This window comes from Rhipicephalus sanguineus, unplaced genomic scaffold (genome assembly GCF_013339695.2).
Source record: "Rhipicephalus sanguineus isolate Rsan-2018 unplaced genomic scaffold, BIME_Rsan_1.4 Seq119, whole genome shotgun sequence".
Taxonomy (NCBI): domain Eukaryota; kingdom Metazoa; phylum Arthropoda; class Arachnida; order Ixodida; family Ixodidae; genus Rhipicephalus; species Rhipicephalus sanguineus.
The window spans coordinates 35,248-59,606 of NW_023614461.1; the positions used below are offsets into that span (position 1 = coordinate 35,248).

Consider the following 24,359-nt stretch of genomic DNA (forward strand, 5'->3'; position numbering starts at 1 on the left):
AACAGTGGACCGTACTGTACATGCAGCCAAACATGCAACACTTGCCATTCGTCACCTCGCCATGCACACAAAACAAATACCAGTGACAGCAGCGTGTAGCACCAAACAGTATCTCGTGTACGTCGCACTCCATGAATTTGCCTCCTCTATAGCCGGGTATTCATTCTAGTTTTGCAGGTACATGTGTGCGAGTCATACACAATGCAGCCAATAATTGTGAGAAGCCGAGTGGGGGGTGTGAGGTAATGAATAGAATTCATGTTCAAAGAATTTGTGCATCTTTCAAACCTGCTGTTTCACATAATAACTGACAGAAGTGTGCAGGGGGATGTACTTAGCAAATTTCACTGAGATCCACTGACCTTCAAATATCACTGGAGCTGCAATTTTATTTTGTACATTCTTGCTATGCATTCTATTTTATTTCCTTGCAATATGACTTTACTTCCAAAATAGATGAGATGACATCCCAATACTATTGACACCGCCAGAGAAGGATATCCACTGCAGTTATAAATGAAACGATGTATGCACTACATGGTGACGATGGTTTTAATCAGGGCCGTAACTAAGGGGGGGTTGAGGGGGTTCTGACATCCCCCAAATTTTTTTCATTCTTTAACTTTTCGGGTGATAGTCAAATATTTGCATGCCTTCACAGCGACCACGAGTTGCCAAAGTTGGCCGTTCTACACACAAACACACCCCGAAAAAAATTTCTGGGTACGGCCCTGGTTTTAAATAATCTCATGACTGACATACTGAAGCAACTGATGCCACATTATAAAAGGTCTTAATTAAACAATGCATTGATCTTCAGCTCCTCTGTAACAATGCCACAGTAACTAACAGGAAATTTAAAATTGGAGTTATAAATTGTCATAGCCTTGAAGGTCACCAAGTAGCTTTTGCAAAATCCACGCACACACACACACACAATAAAATGGCAAAGTAATTCACAAGGACACATGATCATATTATAGTATGCCATTGAGAAATTGACAGAATTACAGGCTGTTTATTGCAAGAAAGCATCCTAACTGTATATATGTATATGAAATGGCATAAAGTGTGCCATTCAGTTTGCATACATCATAACATGTGCAGAAGGTATTGTATGATGGAGCGGAAAAGACTATGGAAGACTGGAATTATTGGCAAGACGACGATACATACACAGGAAAAAAAACCCCGCCTTCGCATAGTTGGCCAAAAGCAGGCAGGCCCTTCACAGCAAATGATGAGAAAGCTACAAACATTGCCAACTGCCCAGCCCGCAACATGGAGTCACACAGAACATGTGGCAGTGACAAGTCATTGAAGTCGCATGAAGCCAACAATGCCACAAGACTGCAGCCATGAGCTGGAGACATCAGCAGATAAGCCGATAAAATATTCCGCCTGATGCGGCAGAAAAATGTGGACAATAAAGCTTACCAGCTGCTGCCTCCAGCTTAGGACACATGCAGGCAGTAGGAGACATCAAAAAGTGAAGAATACAGTGAAAAATACGAGTAGAATGACACTGCAACACACAATATATAAACTGCAATGAATAAGAATGACTGGGAGAAAAAAGACAATTCATGCCACTTCTCGAGATAAAGAATGACCCATGTGAAATGATGACTGGATACCAGTCAATAAGAATTCAACTCCAGAGGGTGAAGTGCATTAAGCATTCTGGAGGAAAAAAATAAGTTAGCAAGGCAATGTGCCATGTACATCAAAGAATCATAAAGGAAATCCACAAAGACAGCACCTCAAGGGTAGCAGCTAAAAGATGACCACTCAAGAAAGAGCGTCGTCCTTGCACAACCACTTCCAAATAGAGCATTAACTAATGCGCAACTAGAAAACTTGTTACACAGGATGGTAGTGGCTTTGTGAACAAAAAGAAAAAGATGTCTGCTTTTTTGTTGCCATTGTTCAAGTCTGTCAATGACAAGTGGAAGACAGCAGGGGTAGTTCAAGCAACATCTTGCAATAGCCTGAAATACCAAGAATGTTCACTAAGCCACAAGTCTAACAAGCAACAACATCTAAAGTTACAATAAAGTACTTTAGTGTCACCTAGAGGGCAAAAGAAAAAGTTACGAATCTGTACTGGAAAAAGCAGACACGGCCATGACAGTGGTAATGTTAACATACAAACGACAATGCCTATACACCTGTAGTCTCCAATGAATAGTCCAAAGCGGAGAAAAGATAATAAATGATGAAAATTTGAGCGAAGCACGCAGCAATGACAATGTAGCTTTGCAGCAACGTACTGCAAACAACGCAAAATTACAACTGTTATGACAGCTACACGAGGCTAAGGAAACCGAAGCAGCCACAAAAACAGTTTCTGGTGCAAGTACCTACACAGGTTTCTGAAGAAGCAGATCTTTTTCGCATGTGCTCACTCAGCGCATCCAAGCACTTGCCACTTTAAACGAGACATGGTGGCATGTAAAAAAAACTCATACTTGGGAATGCTAACACATATAGGCATCACTGAATAAGAAGATTAGAAAGTAGCTCAATTGAAAAGTGGCTGCGCAAAAAAAAAAAAAAAAAAAAAAAAAAGGAAAGAAAGAACCGTTTCGTTGCGATCAAAGTAAACATTAGGCAAAGTCTTTAAGAGGAGGATGACAAATCTTCCTCGGAGCTTTCCTCGAGCGAGTCGAAGGACGAAGCTGTAGACAGCGACTCTGCACTGCTGGCAAGTGATCGCGCAACATTGGCAAAGTTGTAGCGCAAGTCCACACACTCGTCTTCGATCTTCGTAAGCAGGGTGTCAAGCTTGGATACAACAGTGTCCACATTGTCATGGTTGAACACCATAGGTGGCTTGAACTTGAGCACATTGCCGTACTTGCCCTCCGTACTCAGCAGCACACCACTTTGCTTGAGCCTGCACAACAGTCCACGGAGGAAAGAGAGAGGCGTGAAAAATGTGTATGCCAAAGGTGCAAGAATATCAATCTCTTGCTTTGTTTTGCTATGACAACAAATGAGCCTTGCTTACAAAGAAAAAAGAAAACACTTGATGCTCTTCATATCTGAAACTAATCTTTGTTTGACACTTGAATGTGACATGGAATGCCATCCCTTATACCGGCCAACCTCAATATAATGAACCACGGAGTAAGTTAAGACAAGAGCATCGTCTCCGCCGCCACGTAACGCATTCGCTCGAGACAAACTGTGCAACGCGTAGCTCGTCCCCTTGCTCTCTCCATCCGCTCCTCTTCACACTTTCCCACATAACTTCCTCCTTCTCTTGCACTACTCAAAACACTTAGCGCCACCTGTCGAGGCACATGGAAATCATTCATCAACCTGTTCTCATGAGCACATGCACTGACTGCCAGAGGCCGACAGCGACAGCGGCGGGGAGCGGCACGCGAGGAGCAGACAACAAAACGCCATTGCTATGGCAACGACAGAGAGAACCCCTGCCCAAGGTTCTGCTCGATGACCATCTCTCCTCCGCAGCTTTTCTTCATTTATAGTGCGATCGGGCGAACACACTGAAGCAAGAACCAGCGTTGCAGAATGTGTCCCTTCCAGACGAGCGGACTCTGCGCTCCTGTCGGATCTTACTCCACGATAATGAACATGAATTCAATTATTGTACACATAAAAGTAAAGATAACGCGAGCTGCCAATTCCAGCGTGTAACCTATATATGCTTATAACGAAATCCAGAAGCCACTTTTATGTCAAATGCAACTTCAACATAATAAGTGTTGACTACAATAAACCAATACAAACATAAAAAGCTGAGGACAGGCTGGAATTACGTACACTATTACAAGTGAAATTAAAACAAGTTAAGCTGCTTACGTAGGAAGCTAGTTTAAGCAAGCAAAATCAAACAAGAGGTTAGCATTCACAGTGACAACATACAAGGTAAGCAATACTAAAGAAATGGATAAGAAGGACACACGTGGACTCTGTGCTGCCTCTTGTCCAGTGCTTTCCTTCAATAAGTTAACATGTACCAACAGGCTCAGATTTTCTTTTGCAAGGTAAGAAAACAGTACTGCAGTTGCAGGTGCTACCATGGGTGCCTAGCAACTCGAACTTAAAATCTGTGCTGCCTTTCCTACCCGCTCTTTTGTGTGTATGTTAATGAGCAAAACACTAGTTAGATGCTTTCTTTTTCTACCCGTGCGTATGTGAACATTAGAAAAATAATAAACGATGAACCGAAAGGGTCCCAAGGTGACCATCAAGAAGGTCATTAAGTCTGATAAGCCAATTTTGTGGCTCGTGAAGCGGCACTTTAGGAACAACAAAATCATACCGAATATTAATGCTTGAGCAACAGGGGTGTGCGAATAGTGAATTTTAGAATAAAATACGAGTAAGAATCGAATAGTTTTCTAATAGCAAAACAACAATTTCCAGAACAGCCCTAGATTTCCAGAGCAATTTATTTGAAACAAATATTTACTAACTTTAACAAAGGAACATTACGATTGCTTTTTAACAGACAAAAAAATGCCACAATTATGTAAACTGGGGCAAGCTCGAATACAGCAGCAATAAGAGCCTTCACGATATTTAGTATAACTGTAGGTTGAACCACAGCACTTCAGTATTCAAAGCCATAATTGGACATCACCTTTTAAATAAAACTGAGACACAAAAATGAAACATTGTTTCATGGTTGCAGGAATCAACATCATGAATCTTATGATGATACAGTGGATTACAGACACTTGATTCGGCGAGACTGGACATTTAAGCATGAATGACTTCATCCGGTGAACAGTATAGCCTCAATATTCCTGTAAAAGCTTGGGTTGATGCATTTTAACATACAATAATTCAAACAACTAAAATGATCCCTCACTCTTCCAACGTTTCGTTCTTTTGGGGTCTTCTTGTCGAGGCAGATTATTAGCAAAGTATTCGATTTCGAATATGCACTATTCGATTCGAGCACCAAAACGAATAGAAAGCTGTTTGATTCATTGTTCGAAACTTCGGAATATTCGCACACCCCTATTGAGCAACCATAATCAACTAAGTGCGCTTACAAATAAAGGAGAGAAGAAAAAATTAGGAGGTTGGGGGGTGATACAAGACATGCACATACCTGAGAGACAGCACACTGGCTTGCTCTCCAGCAGGCTCTCTTGACTCTCTGTCAAGGACTAGTTCCATGCCCACAAAAAGGCCGTGACCACTGCAGAGAAACAATACACGCCACTGTTATCACCTTGACAAATTTGCCACTTTGGTTCACTTATGAGAACATATATAACTGCAAATTAGTATGTCTACTGTCGCTATGGCTCAGCTGTTATATGCAGACCTGAAAAAATGCTTAGAAATGGGCCCCTAGGGCGTCAGATATTTTGTATTCAGCTTAACCCTTTCACACACCGCCTATGAAGAACTGTCTGTAAATGTGTCAAATCGATACACTGTTATTTCAAGGCCCTAAATATTCTATTGCAACAAACATAATGTCATAATATGTTAACTTATGTGTGTTCTAGTAACTAATTCTATTTAGGTTGTAATTAAAAATCTCTTTATCCTGAAGTCATTGATGCTCTTTTTTTTTTGGCTTAAATACAATGAAATCTCGGGCCATAAATATAGTGCAAGTTCATTTTTGGTTCCGTCCATTTTCAGCAAAGAAAAATTATACTTTTCACATGGCTCGCAGGAAGCGGCACATCAGACGTGGTAGTGCCTTCAGCAAAGTGATCATATGCAACAGTATACTGCAAAATGAAGTTAAACCAAGACAAATTTATTATGCAGGAGGTTCAATTCATCCAAAGCTCGATATATATCGCTCTTTCTTAGCCCCTAGTTGACACAAATAGCAAAAACAAGTGGTGTACACAATTGTGTACATAGCGTTTTAAAGGGTTAAAGGAGTACCATATTGTACTTCAAGCACTTTTCCATTGCTTTGGAAGCTCGGAGGCAAACTGAAACTCAAAAGGGTTTTCCAGTTCTTAGATCACGACAGTTCTGTCAATTATTGTTTGCGCATTAAGGTCAACCTACAATAGAGAAAGACGAAATCATGGACAACCCATCACCCAACTCTATGTAGCACGCCTCAAACAGGTTTACTGCTTACAATAAAATGCAGGCACTTTTTTTTACTGTGGAGAAGGCCTTGGCAAGTTTGCACAACACACTCCATTTTGCTGACCATCGAAATGCATGCACAACCAGACATCCCATGCACTAGTTGTGCTGCATTTCTGCCCAAGTCATACAAATCAAATGCTGGTCCTGCGACCATCAAAGCTTCAAGAAGAGACCAATGCACATCCCCATTTAGCGTGCAAAACAAAAGGTCATGGCAGAACCATTAGAGGAAACGCACGATGTGCTGAAAATTCAAGAATGCCTCGGAAAACTTCCTATTTACTAGTTTCCAATTCACCAAAGGGGTTCCTATTGAGCAGCATGTGAACTCTTTGGCTAGTTAATCGTGGAGGCACCAATCTATACGAGGTGTATCTTACAGTTACTTCTACGCACTGCGATACTTCTGCCTTAGTTGGTGGTGCTGACCCATGTGTATAGTGCCGATCAATATAGCTTCAGGGTGCAATTTCAGCCAAAGTTCCAGCGAGACGGAAGCTGCAGATTATTTTTAGAGCTTTAAGTGGCCCCGTACTACTTTTTTCAAAGTTCCAAAAATGCTTTGGAACAACTAAACTGCCCTTCAGAAATAAATCATTTTTAAAAAGCCCGAGCACAGACAGAGATACTACAAGTGTAACAATAACCTTTCTCATCCATGCTCAATGTGCACCATTTGAAGGGAGCAAGTCCCACGTCCATTAAAACGCTGCCTTTCATTCCTACCAGGGTAGGGACGGCTGTGTGAGGTCAAATGACAGTCTGTTTCTCTTGGAAGTGCACAATTCTTATGAAAACTCAAAATGCAGATTTCTGAACACTACAGCCTGTTCATTTAACAGCTTAAATACAGTAACAGTAGAGAGGAGTGCATTGATCCAAATAAGCTGCCTGGTTCCCGTCAACAATCAGTCAATGGCAGCTCTCTGTGGGAGTCTACCCGCTGCCAGAGGACAGCCTCTGGCAACCTTCCAACTGCCTACCGTAAAAACCGGAATATAGGTCGAATTTTTTTTCAAAAAAACGCGATGAAAAGTCGACCCTCGTCTTATATACCGGTCATTGGCAGAAAACCTATGGAAGTCTTGCAACAATGGGTTGATGAAGTCGGTAGCCCTATTGCCATCGTGAGCATCAGCAACAGCACCGTTGGGCGACGCCATTTTGCGTTTTCTTTGTGCCGACTGCGAAGCAAGGGTGGCTGCGTTGGTTTTGCGCTGTTTAATTATCCTTATCTGAGGCTATCTCCTTCAATATGAGTGGCAGCCGACGGCAGTTTACAATGTGCTTCAAGAAAAAAGTCATCGAGTATGCAGAAGCCCACGGCAACCTGGCGGCACAACGAGAATTCGGTCCGACGGAGAAGAGCATCCGATACTGGAGGAGCCAGAAACAGCGCATCATAAGTTGCAGCAACCAGAAGAAAACGTCGTTTCGTGGACGGACTGCACTTCACCCCGAACTGGAAACGGTACTCGCCGAGTTCGTCCGGGAGCTGCGCGCAAGGTCGCTACCCGTGACAACGGAGTGCATCCGCGTGAAAGCGCTCGAGATTGCGCGCGACTCGGGGCTCACGAGGGCGCAATTCAAGGGCTCGCCATCGTGGGTGCGCCGATTCATGAAGCGGAAGGGCCTTGTTCTGCGGCGGCGTACTTCAGTGTGTCAAAAACTACCAGCAGAGTTCGAGCACAAGCTCGTGGAGTATCAGCGCTTCGTCATCGAGCTTCGTCGACAGCGTTGCTACATGATGGGCCACATGGGCAACGCTGACGAAACTCCGGTCTGGTTCGATATGCCATCGAACACGACTGTGACCGAGAAAGGAGCGAAGCAAGTCAAGCTATTGACAACGGGCAACGAGCATTCGCGGTTTGCTGTGATGCTCGCGTGTACAGCAGACGGAAAGAAGCTGCCCCCTTATATTATTTTTAAAAGGAAAACGCTACCAAAGGAGGACTTTCCTCGGGATGTAATCGTGAGGGCAAGCGAGAAGGGGTTCATGAACGAATCCCTCATGCTGGAATGGATCCGGCTCGTATGGAACCGGCGACTGGGTGCCCTTTTTCAACGACCGAGCATGCTGGTGCTCGACTTTTTTAGAGGTCACCTCACGGCCGATGTCAAGCGATCGCTGTCCGATGGCAAGACTGATCTTGTTGTCATCCCCGGGGGACTGACCTCTATACTCCAGCCACTGGATGTTGTGCTAAACAAGCCGTTTAAAGATCGCGTGCGCGAGCTCTACAGTGAGTGGATGCTGGGAGACAATCCCAAGACCCCCGCTGGCCGCCTACGGCGTCCACCGCTCGCAACCGTTTGTGGCTGGGTGTCCTCAGCCTGGAAATCCCTCCCGGAAGAAATGGTTCGCAAATCCTTCCGGAAATGTTGCATCAGCAACGCGTTAGATGGCTCAGAGGACGATGCACTATGGGACGTCGCTAGTGAAAAACAAACATCATCCGACTCGAGTTCGGATGAGTCCGAGTAACTTCGTGACCACCTAGCATTGAACAGTGATGATGATGATGATATGTGGTGTTTAATGGCGCAAGGGCCAATTGATGGCCAAAGAGCGCCAGTTCATGAGACAAAGGATGTGAGCAATGGTTGCGGTAAGTAGCTGTAAAGGGGCCTTAAAATTCCTCGCGCTAAAGGCGGGTAAAACATATATATATATTAAAATCATGACAGTGACGTGAAATATGAGTAGTGGAATGAATGGTAAGTGGTCGCAAGAATAAGACTATGAAGATATGACATCAGCACGAATGCCTCGTCAATGCCCTTGAGTCCAAGGGCCGCGAGGCAAGTGCTGTCTTTAGCGTATTCACCGCAGCAGCGACCTCTGTTTAGAGGCCGTGCTACGGATCACCTTGATATATGACATGAAAACTCCGTACGTCGTTTAAAAAAGCAGACAGTGACTGATATGTAAAAAGCGGGTCCCTACCGATGAACATTGAAGGATGAAATGGAAATTGCTGCCGGTAGGGTAATAAAAAGTGCTTTTTTCTGATAGCATCGAGTTCCTTGCACTGAATGAGGACGTGAAGGACAGTGAGTGGCTGACCACATCTATCACACAAAGGTGGCTCGCCACCGGACAGAAGGTGTGTGTGTGTACTGTATGTGTGACCGATCCTAAGTCTGCAGAGTGTAACTTCCGTGTGGCGTGATTTTGATACTGGCGGCCAGTTACCGAGATGCGGTTTGACAACGTGTAGCTTATTTCGTGTATGCATATCCCATGTGGTCTGCCAAAAGGCTCTGAGCTTTCTTTTCAGGAAGTGTTTTAGGTCTAGTGGGGGAATAGCTAAGGATGTGTTGTGACTGTTTTCGTGGGCGGATGCTGCTAGCTGGTCCGCCAACACGTTGCCTTGAATCTCGCGGTGCCCTGGCACCCAGCACACTACGACATGTTGTTCGAGTGCGTATATCGTGCTTAAAAGAGAATACAGCGAGACAAAGACGGGGTTTTTGTGTCTTTTAAGAGTTTTTAAGGCTTTTACCACGCTTAGAGAATCTGTGTAAATCACTGCCTTTTGTAGTTTTAATTGTTGAATGCGTTTAACGGCCGCAAGTATCGCGTAAGCTTCTGCCGTGAAGATACTTGATTCAGGGTGTAGAATACCGGAATCCGTAAAGGATGGCCCGACGGCTGCGTAAGACACAGAAGTATTGGACTTTGAGGCGTCTGTAAAGAATTCTGCACAAGTGTATTTGTGTTGTAGTTCAAGGAAGTATGTACGGATATGTGCAATAGGCGCGTGTTTCGTTACTTCCATGAAAGAAAGATCGCAGTCTATAAGCTGCCACCGCCACGGCGGTAGTTGTGCAGCGGGAGCCAATAGACAGTGTTCGGAAAGTGGCACACCCGTTTCCTGAGCTAAGCCCCTCACACGAAGTGAGTAGGGCTGTCGCATCGAAGGACGGTGGTCGAAAAGGGCAGAACTAGATATATCATTAATTGTGGGGTGTGAGGGGTGTTCGTTGTCTGCGTTCACTTTGAGATAGTATAGAAACGACATGTAAGATCGCTGCAGGTGGAGCGACCACACATTCGATTCGACGTAGAGGCTTTCCACGGGGCTGGTGCGAAAAGCACCCGTAGAAATACGAATGCCCGAGTGGTGGACAGGGTCAAGCATCTTCAACGCGCTTGCTGTCGCAGACTGATATATTATCGCCCCATAATCTAGGCGCGTGCGTATGAGGCTTTTATAAAGATTCATCAGACACTTCTTGTCACAACCCCACGTAGTGCGTGACAGTACCTTTAGAATGTTCATGGTTTTTATGCACTTGTTCTTTATATACTTTATGTGTGATATGAAGCTTAGTTTCGTGTCTAGAATTACGCCGAGGAATTTATGCTCCGTTTTCACAGGTAGCCGCTGGCCATGCAGATCAATGTCTGGGTCGGGATGTAGGCCTCTCTTTCTTGAGAATAATATGCAAGTACTTTTTTGCGGGTTCAGGCTGAACCCGTTCTCGTCTGCCCATTTGGTTACCTTGTTTAAACCAAGTTGCACCTGCCGTTCGCACATTGAAAGGTTGCAAGATTTATAACCGATCTGCACGTCGTCAACATATGTGCAATAAAACATATTCCGTGGAATACACAGACGTAGGGAATTCATTTTTATAATAAAAAGTGTGCAACTCAGAACACCACCTTGCGGCACTCCAGTTTCCTGGACAAATATTCGGGACAAGACATTACCCACTCGAACACGGAACGTGCGATTGGACAAATAGCTTTCGATTATGGTCAACATCTTTCCTCGGACACCTAAGTGGGATAGGTCTCTTAATATTCCAAATCGCCATGTGGTGTCGTAGGCCTTTTCCATATCGAGGAACACCGAAAGGAAGAATTGCTTGTGAACAAAAGCGTCGCGAATTTGTGCCTCGATACGGATAAGGTGGTCAGAGGTAGATCTACCCTCTCGAAAACCGCACTGGTATGGGTCAAGTGAGTTGCTGGCTTCGAGGAAATGTAGAAGCCGCCGATTTATCATTTTTTCAAAAACCTTGCACAGACAACTTGTTAGGGCTATTGGCCTGTAACTGGATACTGAGGATGGGTCCTTACCCTGCTTCAGAATCGGAATTATGATGGCTTCTTTCCAGGCCGAGGGGATCTCGCCGGAAAACCAAACAGCATTGTACAGGGAAAGGAGGGTTTTTTGGGTTTCAGAAGGCAGGTGTTTCAACATTTCATATACAACACGGTCGGAACCTGGGGCGGATTTATTGCATGAGTTCAGCGACGTCTGTAGCTCAGCTAAGCCGAAAGGTTCATTGTATGCTTCCTCGTGTTTTGTGGATTTGCGCTCTAGTTTCTGTTGTTCGATTTTTGCTTTGTGTCGTTGGAAAGCTTCCGTGTAGTGTGACGAGCTGGACACCTGTTCGAAGTGTGCACCTAGGAAGTTCGCCTGGTCTTCCAAGCTGTCACCTTGTGTGTTTACTAGGGGAAGTGAATGCGCTTGTCGGCCTGCTACCCTACTAACCATGTTCCAGACTTTAGCCTCCTGTGTATATGAGTTAATTCCCGATAAAAATTTCTGCCAACTTTGTCTTCTTGCCTGTCGGCGAGTTCTCCTGCCTTGTGACTTTATGCTTTTAAAACTGTCCAGATTCTCGGCTGTCGGCGAGTCCCGAAGCAGCCTCCATGCTTTATTTTGTTTTTTGCGCGCGTTTCGACACTCAGTGTTCCACCACGGCACACGTCGTTTGCCGGGCAGTCCAGCTGTTTGTGGGATACACTTCATTGCGGCATCAATCAAAAAAGCTGTAAAGTAGTCTACAGCTTCATCTATGCTTAAAGCACGCATGTTGGTCCAACTTAAGAGAGCCATTTTACGAAACTGTTCCCAATCGGCTTTGTCAATTTGCCATTTGGGAACCTGTGGAGGACATTCGTTAACTATTGGGGTGCTCAGAACTATAGGAAAATGGTCACTTCCATAGGGATTATTAATGACTTTCCATGTTAGAAGGGGCAGAAGTGATGGAGATGTGATGCTGAGGTCTATGGACGAGTAGGTATTGTTCGCAAGGCTATAGTATGTTGGCTCTTTTTTATTCAAGAGACACGTGCCAGAGGAGAAAAGGAACTGTTCAATTAGACGACCTCGCGCATCGCAGCGGGAGTCACCCCATAGACAGCTATGCGCATTAAAGTCCCCAAGTACAAGGTAAGGTTCAGGGAGCTCATCTATTAAAGACTGAAATTCATGTTTTTGCAGTTGGTAATGTGGAGGTATATATAGAGAGCAAATGGTGACGAGTTTGTTCAAAAGAACCGCTCGAACAGCCACTGCCTCAAGGGAAGTTCGAAGTGGTAAATGTGTGCATGCTACTCCTTGATTGACTATAACCGCTACACCTCCGGATGGCGCGATGGCATCATCCCGGTCCTTCCGGAAAATAATGTAGCTGCGTAGAAAGTTCGTGTGTTTGGATTTTAAGTGTGTTTCTTGTACACACAGCACCTTTGGTGTATGTTTGTGTAAGAGTTCTTGGACATCGTCGAGATTTCTAAGCAGTCCTCTCACGTTCCATTGTATAATTTGTGCTTCCATATTGGATGTCAGGTAGTGCTGTGTGTACGAGAAGGAAGTGGGTGTTGTTTAGGCCGAAATTTGGAGCTCAAGCAGCAGGACCGTCGTCGGGCCCCATTATCGGCTTTTTGGTTTTCTTAGCGCGCTCCAGGGAGCTACGCCGCTCTTTCGGTACCAGAGGCACCGGAGTTGTGTCCATTGCCTCGTTTGAGGCACTGGACGCCCGCGTATGCGAGCTGCTGGCTTGTTTGTCCGACCTCCCCTGGCGAGGCGTGGTCGTGAGACCCGACGACCCTGGAGTCGCCGGGATCTCTGGCTTGGCAGGTGGGGACTTCGCCTGGTGTGACGAAGTCTTGGACGCCACCGAGCCGGAGGGCGATGTGCTCTCCTTGGCCTCTACGGTGCCGGAGCTTGTAGTGGCCGCCGGTGTGGTCAGATTCAGAGTAGGCGGGGCAGCCTTCGCTGCTCCCACCATGGGGGCGGGTGGCGTTTGCCTGGGCACGCTGCGAGTGGTCCGGGCAAACGCGATAGGCCGTTGTGGTGCTGCCCCCCGTCGCACCACTTCGGCAAAAGATGTCCTTGCTGGAAATGATGGTGAAACTCGCTGTCGTGCTTCGCGGAACGTTACGTTTTCTTTTACTTTTATCGTGAGTATTTCTTTCTCTTTCTTCCAGGCCGGGCAGGCCCTGGAGTACGCAGGATGATCACCTTCACAGTTCGCGCAGTGAGTCCCATCACCAGCGCAGTCATCAACAGAATGACCCGTCGTTCCGCATTTTGCACAGGTGAGCTGCCCTCGGCAGCTTTGAGACGCGTGACCAAATCTTTGACATTTGAAGCATCGCCGCGGGTTTGGTATAAAAGGTCGTACAGCAAGCTTGACGTAGCCGGTTTCAATGTTTTCGGGTAGTGTGCTGGAGGCAAAAGTAAGTATCAAATGCTTGGTCAGTATTTCGGTGTTGTCGCGCCTTATCTTGATCCTTTGGACATGAGTGACATTTGAATCTTTCCATCCATCGAGTAGTTCTTCCTCGCTGAGGCCAATCAGGTCCTCATCTGACACTACACCTTTGACAGTGTTCATGGTCCTGTGCGCGCTCACAGAGACGGGGATGTTTCCAAACGCGACTAGATGTGACAAATTAAGGTACTGTTCCTTGTCTTTTAATTCGAGGAGTAGGTCCCCGCTTGCCATCCTTGTGGCCTTATATCCCGTTCCTATGGTGTCTTTCAAGCACTTAGCAACAAGAAAAGGTGAAATGGCTCTAGCTTTTTCAGATGTTTGTTCACAGTGAACCACGTGGTATTTCGGAAAATTGTCGTTGTTTTGGGGCCAAAAGAATTGAGATGCATCGGTGCGTACCCTTTTTGGGGCACGATCGGTGGAAGAGGGGTTCGAGGGTCCCATGGAAAAAGTCGCTTGTTCGGCAACGGCGCCTACCACCCACCACGGAGCCCAACAGGGGGACGTGGCAGAACATACGAAAAGTCTGCGCAACGCCAGCAGTACGCCGTCACTATAACCTAATATGGTCTACCCAAGGTTGGGAGCCACACACGGTTAACCCTTGCCGCCAGGAAAAATCGGAAGTAACGAGAAGGGAGAAGTAGACAGGAAAGTTTAAAAGTGAGAGAGAAAGACGAAGATGAGGCGAGAGAGAGACAGGAAAAGGCGACTGCCGGTTTCCCCTGGGTGGGTCAGCCCAGGGGTGCCGTCTACGTGAAGCCGGGGCCAAAGGGGTGTGTTGCCTCTGCCGGGGGGCCTTAAAGGTCCAATCACCCAGCGTCGGCTCAACCCCCAGGATCCCCTTTTCCCCGGACACGGCAAAGCCACGCACGGCTAGGCGTGGGAGGGGTCGAAACCCCCCGTTAGCTCGGGTCCGTGGTGTCGCTACACACCAAACGCCTACTTGCGCAGACGCCCCTGCGGGGAGCATTGAACAGTGTGTAAATAAAAATAAATGTCACCACAGTGCAGCTAGTTGCGTTGCGTTTTTATCAAGGTGAGGGCGTGCCGCGATACTTTGCGATTTTTTTTTAATTTCTTTTTTTACGATTCGAAGTTTGGGGGGTCGTCCTATATTGCGGTCCGACCTATAGTCCGGTTTTTACGGTACGTTAAGAGAGGACGCTTAGGGAGATGTCAACGTTGCCTTCCACTTGCGAGCTTAATTGCCGAGCACTAGAAAACTTTGCCGAGATGTAGACATTCACAGCTCTGTCTTTTATCAGTGTATTGTGCAACAACACCTCGGTTATACGAATCTCGCGGTGTCACTAAAAATATTCGTATCATCCGAAATTCGTACCACCAGAAAACATTGAAAGTTAGTATGCAACAAAAGAAAGCTGGCGTACGTTTTCATTTCTTCTTTCTCAAGGCCGCAGCGACGTCATGAAGAGCTCCGAATGATTGCCAGTAATGTTTTTAGACATCAACGGCCATACTTGTACTCTCAAATGTATGGTGCATGCACGCACATGCAATTAATGAACTAGATGTGTTGTGACACATGACAACTAGTAGCCCCTTCCTAATCTTAATACGCTTTTCAACCTGACACCAGCTTCCTGCGGCGAAAAAAAAAAAAAAAAAAAACCATGACGCCAATGACATCTGTAATCTAAATATTTGAAGTTTTAAGGCGCGAATAAGACACGGACGAAGAATAGGAACACACACACGGAGCGCCACTTCCAACATAGATTTATTTCGAAAGAGCACAGAACATATATATCCACCACGCGCGCCGCCAACGTTGACGGCGCGCGTGGTGGATATATATGTTCTGTGCTCTTTCGAAATAAATCTATGTTGGAAGTGGCGCTCCGTGTGTGTGTTCCTATTCTTCGTCCGTGTCTTATTCGCGCCTTAAAACTTCAAATATGTGTAACCAACAAGCCCAGTCTGCCATTCTCACACTGTAATCTAAAGTGAAGGCTCACGAAGCATTAGGGCCTCCAAGATTCGTGCGCACAATCTCTGAGGATACAACGCGCCGCTGATGGACAAACTGGCGGCTCGCATGCCTGCACGGGATTGCCGTGTCTTCGGCGACAGCGCGGGCAGCACCAGCGCGTATGTGCGCGGTAGCGTGCATTTGTATCGAACGTCGCGGGGTGAAAACCGGTTCGCAACAAAAGTACTTCATTCAACTGCAGGCTAATGGGCCTTGGCCAGGACCACAGACAAATTCGTATCACCCCGAAATTCATATGAGCCGTGATCGTATCACTGAGCTTCTACTATATTTCCTCACCAAGCCCAAAGGCCAGTTCAGGGTTCCTTTAACCGTTGACCAAATTGTATAAGGTGAAAACCTAGGTCACCAGACATGGCGACTTACCGGACATCACCGATGAGGGGGTGCCTCTGCTGAAGCTCTCGCAGGGAGGCCAGGAGGTAGTTGCCCACTTCCTTGGCGTGTTGCTGCAGCTTCTCATTTTCAATCACATCCAACACAGCAGAAGCTACTGCCACAGACACTGGATTACCGCCATACTGCGGAGAAAGGAAAAAAAAAAGACGCAGGGTGAATAAACATTGCAGCAAACATGTATTGAAAACTTTTTCAAGATTGGCTGTTGTGCCTAGCGCCGATTCTAATGGGAACAGACAACTTTTCTCAAGAAAACCACTTTGAGGATAAATATTGTGGCATGTTCCCGCAGAACTAGAAACCTCCAAAGGACAAGACTGCATTACTCTGCTGGGCTTCTGAAGCAGTTCAAGTGCTACAGGAGGTCAACGAGTTGACTGCAGTTTCTTGCAGTTTCTTAGACAAAAAGGCTGTACCAACATGGGACAAAAAAAAAACTTGACAGAAATAAATTATGGAGAGTGAATGTAACACATCTTTCAAGCAAAACACTGCCTTTGAGATCTGTATTTGCTATCCAAAGATGGTGCTTCCGACGATTTTGGCCCTGAAATTTGTGTTGGCATCCTCAGTTAGGAAAAGTAAAGCCATAAACATCTGTGTTTTCCCAGAGGGCCATCACATTGGTGCTTATTGATCATACTAGTTATCGTTTGAGATGTCCCAAGAGTTTGTCCAAGCTATCCAAAATCTTATTGCATAGACTTCGTGCTTCTAACAAGTATAGCACTAGCCGTGTAAGCACGTCGAGGTGATTGGATGTTTTGCCACGTCTCCACCTGTTGGTGTCAACGGAATCACATGCCACGATCACGTTTCTGCGAATTATGCTGTTCTCACTTTTGTGGTTTTATCAGTCAATGAGATCGTGGCCGAGTGCCAATGCAAACACCCATGTGGAAATGTTCTAAAGGAGGCGGATCAGGGTTCGTATTCCCAGACAATCGCCTTCAGAGATACTTTTAGTATCTCCGAAAGCGAGAGTTCGTAGTTCATGAATGGCAATGCATTATAAAACAAACAAAAAAAAATGCGGACAATTCTTCAGAAAACTGTCATTCTGACATGGGTCTTCCTTAAAAAGGCCCTGCTACACAACACCCTTCCACACTCTCCGCCATGGCTGCGATCGGCACTGACTAACACTCCCAGGTTTAAATGCACATATATACAGTAGAACCCCGCTGTTACGTTCCTCACTGCTGCGTTTTCCCGGCTGTTACGTCGTTTTCCGCCGGTCCCGGCATAGCTCCCATAGGATACAATGTATTGGGAACCCCGCTGTTACGTCGTAACTGTCAGACCGTTCCCGTATGATACGTCGCGAAGTGCGCCCGGAGCCGACCGAGTGACTACCAAAGAGAGCGGCCATGGCGCATTTTCACGCAGCTTGGCCTCGTTTGACCGTAATATTAGCCGCTTGAGAGGCGCAAGCAACAATCTTTCAATTGATGCAAACAAAAGCATGGCCTTCGAGATTCAAATTGCAAAGATGGCGTCTATGATGTAACTGCTCGCGAAAGCAAGGCCTTCGAGATTGGCATTTACTATTGACAAAAGCATAGCCTCTGAGATTTGCATTGCACAAACATGGCGTGTATGACGTAATTGCTTGCGAAAGCAAGGCCTTCGAGATTGGCATTCACTTCTGCCATCGCGTTGGCGTAGACTCATCATCATCGTTATTTGTCGGAGAACGGGAGGAGTTCGAGCTGGTTGGAGCTCGCATGGTCGTGCGTGCGGTTCGCGGTCGGACTCGCCGCGCCGGTCGTGATTGCGTGTGCTTAGTTTTTTCATGCCTACAGCTGTTGGTGTTAAAAAATCACATACGTTGATTACATTTCTGTGGATAAGGCCGTCCTAAGCTCCGCGTTTCTATCCATCGACTAGATCGCGGCTGAGCGCGCCAATTTTCGTGCTGCTCGTAAGAATTCAAATAAAATTCTGTACCACTAAATATTTTGCCGTTTTTCCTGTTTTTCGGCTCTTACGTTTCCCGTCTCTTACGTTTATTTCCTACGGTCCCTTCAAAAACGTATCAGCGGGGTTCTACTGTATACAGTAAAAGCTCGTTAATTCGGATTTCTAGGGACCGGAAAAAATGTCCGAATTAACCGAATGTCCGAATTATCGAATGGTCGAAATAAACACAATAAATGCAAGAGTTTTTTCAGCATACCTTTACTTTACATGGTAATCGCGGATGCGTCTCTGTTTTCGAGCAGAAATTCGCGCGGACACAATTTTTCTGAGCCCTTCAAGGTGCTCAGCAGCTCGCATGCTGTCTGCAGTGCCAAAACAAAATTCTTTAAGGACGACGGGAGCCTCCGCGGCTTCCTTCACAGTACGAGGGGGCCTGTGTGGCTCATAGTGTGGCTGCTGCTCTTCAGGCTCTTCGTTCTCGGATTCGTCGCCATGCATCACTTCCTTGACGATTTGCTCATCAGTCAGAGAGCCGGCAGTGGCAACGCCATCAATGCCGATATAATCGTCGAGTGTCACTGCATCAGGCATAACACTTCCGAAATCCTGCCCGTCATCGGCACCGTCGTTCGGCGACAATTCGACCACTGCGGCATCGCTGGAGTCGGTACAACAAAGCCACTGTGCCTGAAACAGTTGGCAATGGCGTGCGCAGGCGTGCTCTGCCACACATACGCGAAGAATGCTAACTGCGCTCAGGAGACTCACGTCGTATTGTTTGCCGACGTCATGACGCAGGAGCTACTTCTCGCCGGGAGAGCCCATTTTTCAGGGCACGCAAAATTTCTACTTTGGTGGTGAAGTCCTTGGCCTCGTACTTGGGCCGCTTCGCCGGCGTTGCCATCGGCGGAGAGTGCGTTCACACGAGAAGTCAGCACAAAAGCACCAGCAACGATCAAGCTAAAGGAGCCGTACTGAATAGTTCCTCGATAAAACGGCGTTCAACGATGCAGCACACCAACGGGAACAAAGCAACAAAAATGACACCGCGCCAAACTCACACCGCCCACACGCTATCACGCCACCATAATCACGCGCGAAGAAAAGGCGTTCAACCAGTCTCAAGTCAAGCCAAGCCGATAATTGATGTCCATGGCGATGCTGCGTTTGAGCTTCACTCTTGTTCCGAATGGTTCTTTTTTCGTTTTCGAGCCTCGCCAGCGGCCCGAGAGTCGCCGAATTATCCGATTTGCGGTCAAATCTGTCCGAAATAACGAGCGCCCAGTCTCATAGAGTGATGCATGTATTTACAGGGACCAGATGACGTGTCCGAATTAACCGATTTTCCGAATTAACGAGAGTCAAATTAACGAGCTTTTACTGTATACCCTATAAAGTGGACGGGGGGATGACCGCCACCCTAGCTCAGTGGTAGAGCATCGGACGCGTTATTCGAAGGTCGCAGGTTCGGTCCCTGCCGGCGGCAAGTTATCTTTTTGTCCACTTTACTTTCTTCACATTTATATCCCAATTATTACAAATAACATCTCCTATACTTTCCTTGACATTATTGTCTGTTAGTTCTCATTAATATTGCGTCTAACAAGGAAAAACGAGCCCTTAAAAGCCATCTTTCCTACAAATTAAACATGTAGTTTCCATTGCTTTTTCTGGTACCGTGGAATGCACGAATATCGTTGCACAAGTGGCAACGCCGAAAACGAAGTTGTTATAAATTTAGTTCGACTAAGAAACTACTTTAATTTTGGAGCACAGCGACACACAACAGCTATTTCTTGTATTAGGAAGAGACGTTTCATCATTGTCACAAGCGCCAGGGGCGTAGGCAGAAAATTTTTTTTCGGGGGGGGGGGGGCACCTCCTTGATCTGAAGCGAGGGCTAGGCAGGCAGATGTGGTGAAGTGTCATTTAGTGCGCCGTATGCCTAGGCAAAAAAAAATATTCGGGAGGGGGGGGCACGGGCTCAATGTGTGCCACCCCTGGTGCCCCCCTGGGTACGCCAGTGCGAAACGCGCGCTGCCGCCTTCAAACGACAGCATGAAACACAGCACCAAGGGTTGGCCACCCCCTCTCCCCCCCCCCCCCCTTGGAAAAAACTCCTGCAGACAGCCAGCACGCTTTGAATCAAGTGCTCACGCAGAGGCCAGAAAAAAAATATCTAGCATCTAGACACAACGCAACGTCTAGCAAAGCTGCTGCTGTGGACACATCTGCCACCACTACACGAACATGCAAGAAGGAACTCCCTTCTTCTCAAGCATTCGCTGTGCTATGCACAGATGCGTCATGTCAAAGCATCTTGAACCTGGGTACAGCTCAATATAAGCATGCGGAAATGAGGAAGTCGGCATGGTTCGGTCGGCCAGAGAAGTGTTGCATTACGATGTAGAGCTGTTGGTCAGTCTAGGAAGAAGTGCCAAGAGATGACGCCAAGAGATGACTGCCGAAGGGGAACCACTGGTCTGTGCTAGTCACCGCGAGTTTTCCGGAAGCTGGAGGCTGCTCAGCTGGACAAGCCCCAGTGAATACGAAAGGACTTTAATTGTTCTTGAATGTTCTCGCGTGTCTTGTATTTGAGTGCAATTCGATAATTTGTTCCCTGGTGTTGTTAAAGGGACACTAAAGGCAAATAACAATTTATGTCAGAGTGAAAGCCCAATGTATGACAACTTCTAAAACGGCAATATTTTCAACAGCAGTGCCCTACTTACCGAGAAATTAAGCTAAATGTATCACATGATGAGCGCCACGAGTGGGACATTTTCGAAGTGATCCCGATGACGTAGGGAAGTCGGCCTACAATAAATCACTAGTAATCAAACTAGCAGCAGTAAAAAAAGAACATTCCGAGCATCAAAAGACGTAATAAAATGCTGTTTGTTCGTTTCCGCTTGATTCATGGAAAACAAAACCTCCGTGGCGTTGCCATGGGGAACGGCGCGCGTGGTTCAAAGGTTCCGTTTTCGCCAAACTGTGCCTCGCCCATCTCAGTGGTAGTTTCGGGATCGCGTACTGCCGTGCGTGTTTTGCGCGCTCGTAAAAGTCGCTCTGACAGAAAGTTCGACAAAATTCCGCATGCGTGTGATATTGCCGGATGCCCGAATGGTGCACAACGCCAGTGCTGCAGCAAGGAAACCGGTGTGTCTTTTCACTGGGTGCCGCAGAATGAACCCTTACGCTCGAAGTGGCTTAGTGTCATGCCATTGCGCCAGTGTGCTAAACAGTCAAAACCTCTGCGTGTGTGCTCGCTGCACTTTCGTACTGAGGATTACGAGACCAACCGCAACTTGGTGACGGCTTTGAATGTGCCCATCCGAGCAAGTCTTTGGCGCAGCGCCGTTGTTGCTACTGTGGGTCCCGCTACTTCCGCTCGGCTGCCACTAGTGTCGGCGGCCGCGCAGTAAAAGCGGGCAACGTTGGGCACGGCAGCAGTGACGTAGGAGAGTCGTATTTTCAGGCGGGAGATTTGAAGCGCGCTAACGCAATGCGGACCACTAAAAACGTGATTTTATTTCAAAATAAGCACTTCCTTGGCACAAAAGCAGCGCTACGAGGCTTCTGGACCGCTATTTCAACAATCAACGTCGACTTAATATTTGCCTTTAGTGTCCCTTTAAAACACATCCGAGTTGTATTCAGAGTTAACCAGCCAAGTGTGCAAGTACACGAGATGTGTGTACTGCCTTAATTGAGAATATACTTGTATTCTCACCTCTGGGCTCTGACGAGTCTTTGGACCACAACTGGCATTTGCTGGCCCGTTAAAAGGATCTACTCTTAAATTGTCCGTGCTTTCGTGCCAAGTTTTAGGGGGCTGATATGTCAGCCCTTGGAATCTGCCCGGTGACTGCCTCCCATTAACGGGTGTGTGACAATCATGCGGTACCGACGACAATGGCTTGGCGTTTTAATTGGCTTGAAAAGACATGTCCCATGCAATATTCATATGGTCCCCGCTAGGTCACACTACTGTGTGCTAAAAATTATAAAAACACGATGTATACTTCTTGAGATACAAAAGAATTCCCATTTTTGAACATCAAGTTTTGATAACAAATTGCAAAATGATGCAGGTATGCTGCACAACAGCCACCACAAGCAGAGACTACCGGTATGTCTCTACAAGAGCAGCGTGGCGACTGGAGCACGCCACTGAAGTCAGTGGCAGAGGGAAATGCGAAAGTTTTCTTGTTGTCTGCCAAGGTTTTGAAACTTGAAGATGAATGACTTCAGGTCCTGTGCACCCATTTTGATCATTATTTTTGCGTTCATCTTCAACACCACACACACTCCAGTGCTACAGAAGGTATCACTATCAAGGCTCCCAATGTTGCCATGCCGACGCCAGCTGATATTGTAAGCGAAATGAGAATGTGATGCAAAAATGACAGCGCAGGAAGGCCTCGGATATACTTACTGTATTGAAGTATTCGGCGCCCTGGGCTTCAAATCTGCTAGCGACTTCTTTCGTAGTCACCACCATGGCGATTGGGTGGCCATTTCCAATAGGCTTGCCCAGGGTTACAATGTCTGGACAGATGTCTGCAAAAAATAATGAAAAGTTATTCAACAGTTCGAAACTGCCCAAGTGTGGTACTAATAACACTTTGGTTAATGTCACATTTAGGGAATGACTCTGCCCTCACTGGGAAGAAACACGGTTGCTATACAGTCGACGTCCGATTTTCCGGACCCTCAAGGGACCGCGAAAACGTCCGGAAAATCGGGCAGTCCGGAAAAACGAATGCACGTGAAAGCGCACATTTTTGGTAGGTATTTTTCGCTGACGGAGAGGGTCACAGCCGCAGTACAAGATTCCCATAGCAATTCAGCCAATGCATTGTTTAGGTGGCTCTGAAAACAGCCGTTTATAAAAAAAAAATACGACGTGGCCGGCACTACCTCATAGGTCAGCACTTGGGCGCAAAGAAGTCGCTTATTTTCTTTTGCACGGTCCGCTTGGCCGCGATTATGTCTGCCTCAATTTCAGTCAACGTCATGTTGCCGCTGTACACCAATGACAGTGTCATCAGTGCTCGCGTCAACTCCGAGCTCGTTGGCTGTGTAGGAGCTGGCTCTTCGTTCTCGGTGTCGGAGTCATCGGAATCCTCCGTAACTTGATGAATGATTTCGTCATCGGTAAACTCCGCACATAGCTCGAGGTCTTTGTCAGCGTCGGCGAAGCCCTCAAGGGTTATCTCGGCTGGAAACAACACGCCGCCAGCGCGCAGATCGTCGAAGGCAACGTCCGCGGATGGCAGTTCGTCATCGTGAGCCTACGAGGTGGCTTTGTGCGCTTCGAAGGCGCGGACGAAGACGAAGGAGCAGTCGGTGCCATTGCTGTAAACGGCGAATCCGCTCGACGAAAAGCGCAGCACGAAACAGCTATAGGAACTCGGTGGATGCTGAAGGTCGGGAAACGTGATCACTGAAGGTAGCGCGCAGCAGCAAACGATCAACCGCAGACACGACCGCAGAGCTGGCACAGCTGACAAAACAACACGACAACACGTGAACGAACACAGTGAGGTTTGGCTTGGCTAAGCTACGGCTGGCAACGGATTGACACGTGCGGTTTCGAGGTTACGGCAGCCGCGGCGCGGTGCGGCGTTGCTGCTGATGCGAGTATGGTGGGTTCAAGGATATGAAAATGAAAACAACCAAAATGGCGGCGTCGGTGGTGACTTTGGGTAGGCGGTTAACAGTAAAAAGTCCGGGAAATCGGATGGCGAAGGCTATAAGCGTCCGGAATTTCGGACTTTTTAATACATTGACTCTACGAGGAACTTGACGGTGCCACAGATGAGTCCGGGAAATCAGGCATGTCCGGAATTTCGGGCGTCCGGGAAATCAGACGTCGACTGTATACAGCGGAATACCAGTGGTGCCTCGCAATAGGAAATAAAATGTAGACATACCACCTTCAAAATGAAGTTTAGAAAATAAAAGTAGGGATTCTGCAGTAAGCTCAAGAGTGCTATCAATGCAGCAAGGCTTTTGAGATTTTCAGGTTTAAATGGAATGCAGCATGGAGAAACAGGCGCTAAAGCGTATCCTATAACAGGTCTCAAATCCCTACCCTGATGGAAGTGCTACCAACACAGCACCGACATATGTGAAAATAACTGTATGCAGCAACAAAGTCGTAAGCTGGGCTAGTTGCTACATGATTGAAGGTAAATAAATGGCTATATACACACTGCAAGTAGTGTTCTCTTACTGTGTACATTGCATTGTTTTGGCTGGTTATTCACCTTCCAAGGTAATGATTGAATAACTTCACTATCAGGACTTAATGCCTTACGAATCAATTGTCACAAAAATTTTTACAGTCCCAAGTACGACCGGAATTAGA

At 46.7% G+C, this 24,359-nt stretch overlaps 1 protein-coding gene across 1 annotated transcript; it reads right to left on the reverse strand.

Moving 5' to 3' along the window:
* Window positions 1-1,000: 1,000 nt before the first annotated feature.
* LOC119376410 (5-phosphohydroxy-L-lysine phospho-lyase) lies at window positions 1,001-22,546 on the reverse strand (the record flags this gene model as incomplete). The annotated part of the gene is given in 4 exon segments (XM_037646241.2): window positions 1,001-2,899; window positions 5,096-5,185; window positions 16,028-16,182; window positions 22,422-22,546. Coding segments are annotated over 4 exon segments (647 nt in total), but the record flags the coding sequence as incomplete, so codon positions are not given.
* Window positions 22,547-24,359: the final 1,813 nt, after the last annotated feature.